Source organism: Eublepharis macularius, chromosome 14 (assembly GCF_028583425.1).
Source record: "Eublepharis macularius isolate TG4126 chromosome 14, MPM_Emac_v1.0, whole genome shotgun sequence".
In the NCBI taxonomy this organism is placed as follows: Eukaryota; Metazoa; Chordata; class Lepidosauria; order Squamata; family Eublepharidae; genus Eublepharis; species Eublepharis macularius.
In genome coordinates, this window is record NC_072803.1 from 65,815,504 (window position 1) to 65,830,313 (window position 14,810).

At 39.0% G+C, this 14,810-nt stretch overlaps 1 protein-coding gene across 4 annotated transcripts in view; it reads right to left on the reverse strand.

The window, feature by feature from the left end:
• Nucleotides 1-14,810, reverse strand: part of BRD3 (bromodomain containing 3) — a 93,396-nt gene that overhangs the window by 26,482 nt on the left and 52,104 nt on the right. For 2 of the 4 annotated variants that reach the window (XM_054997426.1, XM_054997425.1), the window contains exons 7-9: nt 11,474-11,602; nt 1,374-1,565; nt 3-68 (exon numbers count right to left, since the gene is read on the reverse strand). In XM_054997426.1, coding sequence (XP_054853401.1) covers nt 3-68; nt 1,374-1,565; nt 11,474-11,602 — 387 coding nt within the window. The remainder of the gene's footprint in view (nt 1-2; nt 69-1,373; nt 1,566-11,473; nt 11,603-14,810) is intronic. The other 2 variants (XM_054997429.1, XM_054997428.1) reach the window with 1 other exon arrangement.

The window sequence follows — 14,810 nt, forward strand, 5'->3', positions numbered from 1 at the left end:
ACATTCCATCCATTCCAGTCTTGGGAGTCATTGACCTTGTAGCACTGCCTCAATGATCGGGAACAATCCTGTGTGAACAAGAAGAGAGGCAAGGGAAGCAAATATTGTGTCCACACTGCGATTCCTGATGGTGAGGAAGGGTATAGGGGCAGGGGATCCGAGGAGCTGCGTTGCCACAAAATCACACTCCCAGAAGTATGAGGCCTGATCTCCCACTGAATACTGAGAACTGTCCCCTCCCCGTTATGAGTTACCGGCCCTCATAGCTGCTAAATATCCCCAAACATACAAGTCAGTATGGTGTTCCAGTGCCAATCACTCAAACAGCAAAATGCTTTACAATTGCATTTTTCCTCCTAACAACCCTCCTCAGCAACTCCAGCTCCTTCTAGAGATGGGAAACAGAGACCAAGGAGTCTGCACAAATTTCTGCAGTGGGTCTCTGGCATAGGTGGGAATTATATCCATTTCTCCTAGACCAAACAGCCCAGGACTGATCACCTGGGAAGCTATGAACAAAAGAGAAGAGAGATTCTCTCTGCTTCTTTGTACCCCCCACCCAAATGTGTCACCAATGATCTCAAGGGGTATAACAAAATTCTCAAACAATTCTAAAAAGAAAGTTAGTTTTAATTCACAATGCTGTCCAGCACTTTTTCTGGACAAAAGTCAATATTGCAAGGATCCTAAGGATCCTGTGGGCAATTCCCAGAAAAGAAATTTTGGGGAGCATTGAAAAGTAAAGGGGGGAAGTGGGGCCCGAAAAAAAGTCATTTCAGTGTGAGACTTTTAAGCTGGTATGTGCAATTTCAAGGACAAGTCTGCATGAAGGTTGCTGTCCTTTATTGAATGAAGCATGACTGTTATTAAAAATAAATCATTTTGTTTTAACCTAGAGATAATTTTCAAATTGATTTATTACATGGGGGGGTGAACTTAAGCCAATAATGACAGTGTGTGGCAACTCTAAAAAGGTTTGGAATCAATGACATAAGAGCTTTGATTGGGTAAGGGGAGAACAGGTTCACGTTCAAATCTTCACTCAACCATAATGCTCCCCTGGTGTCCATGGTTACATGAGGGTTTCTCTGACACCTCACATCAACAATGAGGACAAAAAGGTACATTACAAGCTCACCTGGTTGTCTGAGGTAAGAATCACCTTCACATGAACAGAGAGGGAAATTTTTCAAAGGTGTTTTTTTTTAAATAACTACAAATAACTAGTCATGATATGGGCTAGTAAAACCTTTCAGTGGGCCAGTAATTTCAGTGGCCATGTGACCCAGGGCTGACCTATCAGAACCTGCCTCGAATACGCTGGGGATGACTCTCAGCCAGTAACCCTGCGAAGAACAGTGGGAGCTTCTCACCTGTTCCTGGAGCTCTGCCAGACGTGTGGCTCTCTCCTCTTCAGAGTCGGAGCTGTCCGAATCGGAGGAGCTCTCCTCACTGCTGTGGCTGCTCTCGGTGCTCTTGCTCACCACTGGTGCTGCCGGAGGAGGTGGAGGTGGCAGTTCTGCTGGCTCATCTGGCATCTTGGCAAATCTCATCTCAAAGACATCCTGTGGGGACAATGAGACTCAGGAGAGCAGGGGACAAAACGCCCTGCAAGAACTGTGCCCTGTGGAATTGTAACCCCCTTGTGGCTACCAAAACTGGAATGTTGTGCAAATATGGAAGAATAAATTACGTATAACTTAATACTTGCTATAGAATTTGTATTCTATGGGTGACCCATTTTAATTGGGAAAAGAAAGAAAATCTCAGAGTACACACAGCTCTGAACATACTAGAAGAAGATAAAACCTAATCAGTGTGCCGAAGTATTAAACAATTGTATGTCCCAGTCAGTGCTATATGTGTATGTCCCAGTGTGCTGTGGCACACTTTGGAAACTTGTGAGGTTTCCAGAGCCACCATCACATCATCACAAATCAAGTGCATCAATAAAGGCTCCTGGGGTGACTCCAAGCTTGTCTCCTTCCTCAGCCCGCAATTTTGCAGCATCTTTGCATTGAGAGCAACCAAATGGTGCCATCATGCCACAGGCAGAGCTGGCAGCTTCTCAGAAGGGTTTGCCTGCCACCTCCTTTCATGAGAATCTCCACTGGGCGATACACTCTTTTCACACAAAATGTAATTAAAAATTAAAATAAAGACAAGTTTATATCTTAGAAAATTTAAATTGATGCCAGGCTTGATGTAAGAGTAACCATTTTCAAGAGAACAAAAGGATTTGAGTCCCATGGCACCTTAGAGAACAAGATGTTCAGGGTGTAAGCTTTTGTCATCGTGCTCTTCTTCAGACCGACTCTCGAAAGCTTACACCCTGAAAATCTTTTTTTTAAAAAATTTTTATTAGGTGAGAATATTAATACATACAACTTTCAAATAACATCTCGATATCATTTTCCCCCACCCTTTCCCTCCCCCCCTTTTTCAGGACTTCCAACAGCTTTCCAACCCTATATCTTAATCTATTCCTAATCTATCCCCTTTTTCTGGAACTCATTATATCATGTTTACATTCTGCTTTGTTAAACTAAGCCCTATCTGTTAGCATCAAATCTATTATTATTAACTTAAAATCTATTATCTATTACTATCTGTTAACTTCAAATATATTTAAATTTAAGCTAACAATTAAATAAAATATCTACTTTATTAATTTTACCAATATCTATTAACTCCAAATCCACTTAAATTTAGGCTCACAATTAGCTAATACTTCACTTCATATGGTAAAGATTCTGTCTCTTCGAATAAAAAAAAATGATTCTAATAATTTTCAAATTGCCATAGTTCCCCTTTCACGTCCCACTTCTTTTCTAAATATATTTTCAATCTTCCCCAATCAGTAAAAAATTCTGCTAAGTTCTGATCTCTCAGCTTTCTTGTCATTTTATCCATTTCCGCCATGTACAGCAATTTATACATCCAGTCTTCAATAGTTGGTATTTCTTGCACCTTCCATTTCTGCGCATATAAAAGTCTTGCTGCCGTCGTCCTGTAAAATAGTAATGTTCTGTATTGCATAGGAACATCTTCCATACTTAAATTCAGTAGCAATAGCTCTGGGTTCTTCTTTATTTGGGTCTGCAAAATCTCATTTATTACTTCTAAAATATCTCCCCAGTACTGTCTAGCTACTTCACACGTCCACCACATATGATACAATGATCCTTCATGCTTTTTACATTTCCAGCATTTATCTGACATGTTTGCATTTCCAAGCACAATTTTCTTAGGCGTTAAATACCATCTATAAATCATCTTATAGACATTCTCTTTAATACTGGTACAAGTTGAAATCTTCAATGTAGTTTTCCATAAATATTCCCATGACTCCATTGTTATTTCTTTGTGACAGTTAATTGCCCACTTCACCATCTGTACTTTGACCGTCTCATCCTCTGTATACCACTTCAAAAGTATTTTATAAATTTTTGATATCTTCTTTTTACTTTCTTGTAGTATAGTCTCTTCCAACTCTGAGTTTTTCCATTTGATTCCTCCTTTTGAACAATCCGAGTTGTAAAGGTCTCTAATCTGTCTATACTGGAACCATCCATAACAGGAAGATAACTCTTCCTCCGTTTTGATTCTTATCATTTTCTGTTCCATAATCAATATCTCTTTATATGGTAGACATTGTTCTTCATTATAGATAGCTCTCAGATCGATCACTTCAAAGGGTACCACCCAAGAGGGGATACCTTCACCCAGATATTTTTTATATTTTTTCCAGATCGTGAAGAGGCTCCTTCTAATGGTGCAAAAACATAGAATCAGCTTTTATTTTATCCTGCCACAAGTAGGCATGCCATCCAAACTTCTTATAACCTTCCAATGTTAAGAGTTTGCGGTCTTTCAGTGACATCCACTTTTTTAGCCAAACTAAACATATTGCTTCATGATATAGTCTAATATTCGGCAACTGCAGTCCACCTCTTTCTTTAGCATCACACAGAACTTTCATTTTTACTCGAGGTTTCTTGCCTGCCCACACAAAGTCAGAGATCTTCCTCTGCCATTTTTCAAATTGTTTAGTGTCTCTAATAATTGGAACTGTTTGTAATAGGAACATAATCCGTGGTAACACATTCATCTTAACTGCCGCTATTCTTCCCAGCCATGACAGATTTAATTTATTCCATTTAATCAAGTCTCTATCAATCTGTTGCCATAGCTTTTCATAATCAAAAAGAGTCCAGTAGCACCTTTAAGACTAACCAATTTTATTGTAGCATAAGCTTTCGAGAATCAAGTTCTCTTCGTCAGATGCATGATACAGAGACTGGTCAAATACAGAAGAGGAGGGAGAGAAGGGGAGGAGAGAGAAGAGGCAATTAGGGGAGGAAGGGGGAGGGTGCAATCAAAACATTCCTTTGCTAGTATATGTAAACATCTCCTTTTAGTGTGTGTATCAGTTGGCTTCAAAGGAGTTTGCCCTGTTAGTTTGTAGCAGACAAACAGCTAGACCATCCAATTCCAATGCAGTATGAGCCTTCGATAACCACAGCTCTCCCTGCCAGATGCATCTGACAAAGAGATCTGTGGTTCCCGAAAGCCCACGCCAGGTGCCACTGAGCTCCCCCAGACCCCAACACGGCTAACTCCTCTGCATCTATAGCTTTTCATAGTTATTCTTGAATAAATCGATATTTTTCGCAGTTAGCTCAATTCCAAGATATTTAACTTTATGTGTTACTTCACAATCAATAAGTTCCATTAATTCTTGTTGCTTTTGTTTAGTCGTATTCTTGCATAGTATCTTTGATTTCATCTTATTAACATAAAATCCAGCCAGATCTCCGAACTCTTTTATCTTATCAAGCAACTTCGGCATGTTTTGTATTGGATCTTCCACTATAACCATCACATCATCCGCAAAAGCTCTAACCTTGTAGGTAAATTCTTTAATCTTTTTTTTTAATTAAAAATTTTTATTGGATTAGATTGTATTATCATTCAATACATACATTACCCCCTGATGAATCTACTTCTAACCCCCTCCCTTTCCTCCCCCCTTTTTCTTGACTTCCAACAGTTTTCCAACCCTTTGTCTATATTATTACTTAATTACTCAGTATCTCATATATTCTATTAAACCCACACTTAATAATCTTTTTTCTAAGCTTATTAAATCTCTACAAAATATATCTTTATAATACAAAATTTCCGTTGAATGTTCCTTAACTAAACCATATATTCTAACTAGGATAATGCTAGCATAATATTATGTATTAGTAATCATAATATTAACAGTATAACATTATATCCATTTTACTTTCCATTAATTAAACTCTTTACTTTCCATGATCATCCTAATTCTGATATTAGCTTAGATTCTAATATTCTATTACACACACATCTTTTAACATTTCTTATTCTTAGCTTATTTTAAATATATAAGGTGTCTGTTATACAAAAGTATCCATTATATACTCCTTTCTTAAGCTATCTATTGTGAATAATATCCAACTAGCTTAATCTTGTATATTCATAATAAAACATCCATTATTTAATACTATATGATTTTTAAATTTATCATAACCCTAATAATAGCTTAGATTTTAATAATTAAATTTCCCCTTTCCCGGTAAAGTCACTTCTCTTTTCTTTTATTAAATTTCAATAATTCTCGAACTGCCACAGTTCTCCTTTCACGTCCCATTTTTTTTCTAGATATTGTTTCAATTTCTCCCAGTTTACATTAAATTGTCCTGGATCAAGATCCTTAAGTTTCCTTGTCATTTTATCCATCTTGGCCATGTACAGCAATTTGTAAATCCAATCTTCAATAGTTGGTATTTCTTGTACTTTCCAGTTCTGCGCGTATAAGAGTCTCGCCGCTGTAGTCATGTAAAATAACAATGTTCTATGTTGCACTGGAACATCTTCCATTCCCAAGTTCAGTAGCAGCAATTCTGGGTTTTTGTTCACTTGGATTTGTAAAATCTCATTAATTACTTCTATTATTTCTCCCCAGTATTGCTTAGCTACCTCACAAGTCCACCACATATGATACAAAGATCCTTCATGTTTTTTACACTTCCAGCATTTATTCGACATATTAGTATTCCCTAGCGCAATTTTCTTTGGTGTCAAATACCAACGATAAATCATTTTATAGACATTCTCTTTGATGCTTGTACATGTCGTAATCTTCAAAGTCGTTTTCCACAGGTATTCCCACGCCTCCATTGTTATTTCTTTATGAAAGTTTATTGCCCACTTCACCATTTGGACTTTTACTGTCTCATCCTCTGTAAACCATTTTAAAAGTACGTTATAAATCCTTGAAATTTCCTTTTTGCCTTCTTGAAAAATTACATCTTCTAATTCTGAATTCTCCATTCTTATTCCTCCTTTCAAACAGTCCGAATTGTAAAGATCTCTGATCTGTCTGTATTGAAACCATCCATAACATGGAGACAACTCCTCTTCTGTTTTTATTCTCAATTTTGAAAATTCCACTAGTGTTATCTCCTTGTAAGTTAAACACTGCTGCTCATTATCAACAGTTCTCGGATCTATTACTTCATACGGAACCACCCAGGAAGGAATTCCATCTTGTAAGTAATTTTTATACTTCTTCCAAATTGTGAAGAGGCTTCTCTGAATATAGTGGTGTAGAAATATAGAGTCTGCTTTTAGTTTATCATACCACAAGTATGCATGCCATCCAAATGTTTTTTTATATCCCTCCAAAGCCAGTAACTTGCGATTCTTCAGCGTCATCCATTCTTTTATCCATGCCAGACATATTGCTTCATGATATAATCTTAAATTGGGCAGCTGCATTCCACCTCTCTCTTTAGCATCCTGTAATACTTTCATTTTCACACGAGGTTTCTTGCCTGCCCACACAAAATCCGGTATTTTCCTTTGCCATTTTTCAAATTGTTTGGAGTCTCAGATAATTGGAATTGTTTGTAACAAGAACATCACCCTTGGCAATACATTCATCTTTACTGCTGCAATTCTTCCCAACCATGACAAATTCAACTTATTCCATTTTATCAAGTCTCACTCTATTTGTATCCACAATTTCTCATAATTATTCTTAAATAAGTCTATGTTTTTCACAGTCAATTCAATACCAAGATATTTTACCTTATTTGTTACTTCGCAGTCCGTTATTTCCATTAGTTCTTGTTGTTTCTGTTTGGTCATATTCTTACAGGTAAATTCTTTAATCTTTATGCCTCTTATAGTATCATCTTCTCATATTTGAATCAATAGCAGTTCCAAAATCAAAATGAACAACAATGGAGATAATGGGCACCCCTGTCTTGTACCCTTTCTTATTTCCATTTTTTTTGTTAAATCGTCATTTACTACAATTGCCACACATTGGTCTCTGTATATTGCTTTTACTGCTTGAATAAAATCTTTTCCCATTTGCAGCCTTTCCATTGTGGCAAACATAAAATTCCGATTCATATTATCAAAAGCTTTTTCTGCATCCACAAAGAAGAAACCAACTTCTTTTTCACAATGTTTATCGTAGTATTCTATAGCATTTACTACAGTTCTCAAATTGTCTCTAATTTGCCTGTTTGGAAGGAACCCTGCCTGCTCTTCTGCAATGAACTCGACTAACCAGTCCTTTAATGTCTCCGCCAAAATTTTTGCAAAAATTTTGTAATCATTATTTAACAATGAAATAGGACGATAGTTCTTGACATTACTTAAATCTTGATTCTCTTTTGGTATCAATGATATATTGGCCTCATTCCAAGACTCTGGTATCTTTTGTCCTTTTAAAATTTCATTCATTACCACTTTCAAAAATGGTGCCAGTTCATTTTCCAATAATTTGTAGAACCTAGCCGTAATTCCATCTGGGCCTGGTGCCTTCCCTAACTTAGTCGTCCGAATAGCCTCTTTTATTTCCATCTCCGTTATTTCTGCATTCAACTTTTCCTTCCATTTTCCTGATAATATTGGTAAATTGATCTTGTTCAAATATTGATCAATAGTGTCCAAATTCACTTCTTTTCTTTGATACAGTTTTGCATAATACTTTTAAAAAGCTCTACTAATAGCCAATTGATCTGTTAACGTCTTGCCATCTTCTTGAATCTTGGTTATTACTTTTTTCTCCCTTTTCTTTTTCAGCTGCCACGCTAAATATTTCCCAGGTTTATTCGCACCTTCAAATGACTTTTGATTCAATTTTTTCAGTTCCCACTCTAATTCTTTATTATTCATTACTCTCAGCTGTTCTTGCAAAATTTTTATTTCTTGATACAGCTTCTTCTTCCCTGGTCTTTTCTTTAATTGTAACGCCTTGGCCTTTATCTTTTCCATAATTTCTTGCCTTTTTTCTTCTTTTCTCCTCTTATCTATTGCATTTAAATCCATTAAAGTTCCTCTAATCACTGCTTTGTAAGTGTCCCAAACTTTGTCAACTGAAACATCTTTATTTAAATTATATTGTATAAAGAATTTGGTCTCTCTTTGTAGTAGCACTATATTATCTTCTAGTTGCAGCAAATCTTCATTTATCCTCCATCCTCGTCTTTTGGTGCCTTTCCCAAATTTCCACATTACTGGGTTATGATCTGAGCCTACTTTAGGCATTACTTCCACATCTTTAGTCCATACCGCCAGATCTTTGGAGGCCCAGATCATATCAATTCTTGATAATGTCGAGTGTCTCGAAGAATAGAACGTGTATTGTTTTGTTTTAGGATTACTTCTTCTCCATGCATCTTCCAAATTTTCCTGATCTTTAATTTCAAAAAAGGATTTTGGCAAAAGCCCTCTTTTTTTGTGAGCACCTTTCGTTTTTTTATCATCGTCCAAATTTGTTACTCCATTAAAGTCACCTGCCAGAATTATTTGAGCATATATTAGTCCATCCAGTTGGTTCTGTAAATCTTTAAAAAAGTTCTCTTTAGCACCATTAGGTGCATACATCCCAATCAAAAGTATTTTCTTTGTATTCCAAATTATTTCCACTGCTATATATCTAGCTTCCGCATCATTTAAAATAATTTTCGGTTGCAGCTCATCTTTAATATATAAAACAACTCCTCTTTTTTTCTGGTTTGACGCAGCTGCAAATTCTTTCCCCAGTTTAGCAAATTTTAAATATTTCACATCCTGTTTCCTAATATGTGTCTCCTGCAGACAAATTATATTACAATGTTGTTTAAATAGCCAGTGGAAAGTGGTTTTACGTTTAGAAGGTGAGTTTAGTCCATTTACATTCCAAGATATGATTTTACACTCCATAGTCAAATTTTAGATCTTTTGGGTAAGTCTTTTTCATAATCCTTTATGAACATTTCCATCTCATGTCCAGATCTGAGTGTTCTTTTGATCTCACGAAATTCAAAGCTCAATCCTTCTGGTATTTCCCATCTATATCTAATGTTCAATTCTTTCAGCATTTGTACTAGTTCTCTGTATTTCTTCCTCTCCAACAAACCCCCCCTAGGCAGTTCCTTCATTATTCTCACTCTTTTCCCATCAATTTCCAGAGGGTTTTGAAATTGCTTACTCACAATCTCTTCTCTTATTCTTTTTGTTGTAAATTGGACTATTATATCTCTTGGTAAATTTTTTTGTGCTGCATATTTTGAGTTGATTCTGTATGTCACATCTAGAAAGGCTGCTACCTCGTCCAATTCTTTGTTCAAAAGTTCTGCCAGTATTTCTGAAATCTGCTCTTGGGTTGATTTCCCTTCCACTTCCGGGACGCCACGAAATCTAAGTTGTTTTTCCATATGTTTACATTCCACCATGGCCATTCTTCCTTTCAAACCCTTGGTTTCTATCTTGTGTGATACAGCCAACTTGTCAGTTTCATCTTCCACTGTTTTAACTTTCTGCTGCGTCGACTGTAATTCTTTCTTGACCTCATCAATATTTTTAACCAGCTCCACCATCTCTGATTTAAAAGTCTCTTTAAGCTCCTTAATGTCCTTCACAATCTCTTGCATCATATCTTTGATCTCCTTATTCCCCTCTGCGACTTTTTTGTCGAGACTGTCCAGCGCCGTTTGCCATTCTTTCTTTGACATCGTGGGGCTTGCTTTGCCTTGGTCCCACGATTCTGCTCTTTTCCTTAGCTCTGTGGCGTGGCTGATTTACTTTTCTCGGTATAAATGTCAAATTTTAACGAAATCTTTTAAAAATTAGCGATCCTAGTATCCAAAATGTTGGGCGTCTTTTCTCTATGGTTTTTACTTGAAGTTTATGCTCTTTCCCTTATCCAAAATGTCCTACTTCCGTCCAATTTGAGGTCAAGCCCTTTTCCTTCTCCAAAATGGCGTTCTTCCTCTTCCAGTTCTTCAAAGGCCGCTTCCAGCCAGTCTCTCTTTTGCACTGACACACTTCCGGTTCCTCTTCTCGGCTCAGCGTTTCTTGCGATTTTTCAGCTTTCTCACACTTCGCTATCTCTTTCAAGCTGCAGGTATGTAAACAATAATCTATTTTCCGCATTAGCTCTTCTCTAAAAAGTTCTTTTTTCTCAATTACTTTGCCGGATCATTCACAGTAAATTTTTAAATCTTTTGCAATTTTTATCTTCTACTTTAATTCAGTTCTTTTACCGATTTTCTTCTCAAAGAGATAGCAATATTTACCTTATTAGTCCTTCTTTACAGGTTGTAATAGCTGTTTCAGTAATTAAAATAATCCAGTCTTCCCAATTTGGTGCTGAAGCTTGGGTACGGAGGTCTTAAGCCAAAGCTTGACTCCAGAGCTGCTGCAGAGATCTTTGCCACCCGTCTACAAGTGGGACCTCAAGGCTGGGTGGGTTATCGTTGCGTAGATCCCCCCCCCACAGCCAAGATCAACTCACTCTCGGGCTCTTAAGCGTACTCGCCTGTTCTCCGCCTGAGAACAGGGGGCTGCAGGCAATCTGCACCCCACTAGCCCTCACAAACAGCAACACGGACAACTCAGCTCCCCGAGCTGCGTCAGCCCTCCATGATCCCCAAGCCGGAAGTCACCTTGAAAATCTTGTTGGTCTCTTAAGGTACCACTGGATTTAAATCCTGCTGTTCCATTGCAGACCAACATAGCTACTCACCTGAAACTACTTTCTGTATTTTAACTTGTTAGCTGCCTTGGTAGCCGTTATGAGGGCAGAAAAGCAGTATATAAATTGTTAAATAAATAAATAACCTCCACAAAGGATTGGGAAGTCTAGCACATTTGCATCAGGTGAGTTTGAAGCAATCCAGTCAGTCCTGATGTAGAGACGGAGCTGATTCATACACACTCCCACTTCAGAGGAGGCTGTCTGTTTTATCTCTGCACGAGTCCCTGTTCTGGGATTGCTTCCTTCCAAGCAGGTGCAGAAAACACAGAAGTGCATAACCTGAATGGAGGCTGATCAGAAAAGGACACACTCTTGAGTTGTACAGGAGCCTTCCATTCTGCATTCTAATGTATTCCTCATGGGGTAGGCTCTAATTTTACTTAATTTTTTTTAACCACATTTTACCTGAAGCTTCCTGGCCATGGCCACAACTTCATGGTCGGGAGGATTGTACTTGTAACAATTAGAGAACATTAACCGAATATCTGCTGCAAATCCCTGGGCATCTTGATATTCCCGGCTGTCCATTTTTTTCTGCAAACACAGGAAGCCAAAAAGAGGTGGTGGTGGGGAAGGGAGAAAAGAAAGAGGGCAGGGTTGGATAGGAGGAAGAGCCGTAAGTAACATGCATTCACAGATGAAATGTGTGATGCAGGAAATTGTCCTCTTAAAAAAATAAAAACAGTTTCATCCAACTTGTGACCTCCCAGACAACTATAATCACTGCAACCAATAAGAATGACTACAGGTACTTTTGACCATTAAAAGAGCTCAAGAAACAAGTAAGAATATCCAGAGAGATGTAGGGAAAGTAATTATGGCTATGACGCTGGGAAAGCAGCTAGCCAGCCACAGGCAAGTCACCATTGGAAGAATGTCAGACGACCTCTGCTGGCTCAGACCAAAGGCCCTTCTTTGGCAACTCACGAGCCCTCTCCTCCGTGACTTTGGCATGAAATAATCAGACGTACACTGCCTCAGTGCTCCGAGGTTCCACTGTCAGCTATAATTACCATTTTCAGTTGCAGGCCTATATATTAGGTGGAAAGGTAGGGAACAAACTTTTGAAAAAACAGACCTCTCTTCATCTAGGAATTTGTCTTCTCTTTTTTTGGAAGGCTGGCTAACTTAGTCAACACCAACAGAATTAAATCAATAATGTCTTGTGTAGAAAAAGGAACACCTTTTTAATGGGAATTGTGTGTAACCTAAGCCCTGTTTTCACAAAATTCATGTTAGAACCAGACTCGAGCCCCCCCCCCCCTTCACACCCTAGACTCATCTGCCTCTACATCCACTGCCAAGACTGTATGCATGTTGTGCAGAGACACAGGAAAACCCTAACATTCTGTTAGGAGCTTAGCATCACCTGCCATACCCAGCAACACCCTGCTGTTCCTATAGTCTAATGCTTGATGTTATGGTTATGGTTAAATGCTGAAGCTATTCTCTGACTGGACTGAAACTGTTAATCATCTTGCCTTTCAGGCCCGCGAGGTGAAACTATGCAAGGGAGGCATTTGTTCCTGCTGTTATCAGTATGCTCTTCTGAACTGCACCCAGTGGTTCCCAGACACCACAACCTTGAAAGTCCCATACATCAGTTCAGCTGTTTTCCTGCTGAGCCTAGCTGACCATTAGACTGGGTGGGGGGAAGGATTTTAAGACTTGCCCATGCTTTGAAAGACTATATATGCTTGATGTTTGCATGTGAATGTTAATCCTGGGAAAGATAGAGTAAGCTCATGACACTAGTAGTTTTTCAATAAAGTTCTTTTACTATGGTTGTTGTGGATTTTCCGGGCTGTATAGCTGTGGTCTTGGCATTGTAGTTCCTGATGTTTCTCCAGCAGCTGTGACTGGCATCTTCAGAGGTGTAGCACCAAAAGACAGAGATCCCTCAGTCTCACAGTGTGGAAAAGATGTTGGCAGGTAATTTATATCTACTCAGGACGGTGGGGTTGGGCTGAGTCATCCTGTAAGAGTTTCCCAGGGTGTGGAATGCTAATGGAGGGAGGCTTCACTGTATCCTGAGGAGGTTCTTTTGCATATGTATTGGTGCTTAATATGCTAATCTTATCTGCAGGGCTATTGTAGGATGTAGAGTATTTTATTAGCCTGGTGTTTTTCAGTTATAGCAAACTTCTACATGGAACATTTTGAAAAGACAGCTCTAGAATCAGCACCCCACAAACCTACAGTCTGGTTCCGGTTCATGGATGATACCTTTATCATTTGGAGCCACGGTGAGGAAGAATTTTTAGAGTTTTTAAACCACCTCAACAATATCCACCTGAACATACAATTCACCATGGAGAAAGAACTTGAGGGTAAACTTCCATTTCTAGATACCTGGTCTAGATACAGATACCTGATCTAGATACAGGATGACTCAGCCCAAACTCTCCTTCCTGAGTAGATATAAATTACCTGCCAACATCTTCTCCACACTGTGACACTGAGAGATCTCTGTCTTTTGGTGCTACACCTCTGAAGATGCCAGTCACAGCTGCTGGCGAAACGTCAGGAACTACAATGCCAAGACCACGGCTATACAGCCCGGAAAATCCACAACAACCATTGTTCTCCAGCCGTGAAAGCCTTCGACAATACAAGTTCTTTTACTGCCTGCAGTGAAGTCTTTTGAGAGTTGCTTGGCAGATCCTTACACATTCTGCTGCTAAGAATCAATGTTGGTATACTTCTTTTTAAAAACATGTTTCTAGTCATAATGGCATCTGAGAGGCGATGTGTTTCCCCCAGTTACAGCAGTCAGATGGGTCACTGAATAAAATCGCCAATGGTTGCGGGTGGGGGGAGATTTCAGTGCCCTGTTCAGCTCGTTGGCCCTTCCCATGACTGGCACAGCAGGAATAAATTATGCAAAAATCACTGAATAAATGGAAATGCGTAAAATGGCTCATCTCTGTGTGTGTACTAAGTCACAACGGACTTATGGTGATTCCTGCAAGGGGCTTTCTAGGCAAGAGAAGTTCAGAGATGGTTTGCCATTGCCTCCCTCTGCAGTTTTCTGTGATGGTCACCCATCCAAGTACTGATCCTACTTAGTTGCTGAGATCTAACAAGATCAGGCTGTACCATATTATTCCACCACCCCAACATGGTTGCAGGCATATATTTACATATATTTTCTTAATTTTATGTGGAATTTGATGCATGGTAACAGTAAGAGTTGACTACTCTAATGCACTCTACCTAGTTCTTCCCTCAAAGTCAACTCAGAGACTAGTTGGTGCAGAACGCCACAGCTCGATTATCATCAAGAGTAAGATGGAGTATGCATACTACTCCCATTCTGCAGTCACTCCATTGGCTGCCCATCAGTTACCAAGCTCAGTTCAAGGTTTTGGCTATCACATCCAAAGCCCTTCATGGCCTTGGCCCCTTGTATCTATGGGATCCCCTCTCTCCCTGTGCTCCACCATGGCAACTTCACTCATCTGAATAGGGCCTTCTGCAGGTGCCGCCCCACAGATGGGCAAAATAAACAGCTGCCTGTACATGGGCTTTCTTTGTAGTGGCCCCCACCTTATGGGCTGGCCCCCCTGAAGCTGTTAACAATGCTCCCACTCTCTTGGCTTTCTGCAAACTATGCAAAATTTAACTATTCAGGGTGGGCTTCATACACTGGTAACAGGGCTGTACTCTAGGTAAATGGTTCAGAGAGATGTAGTATACCACTGTATACTGCCTGTTGCTGCAAGTATAGTGCTACTGGATA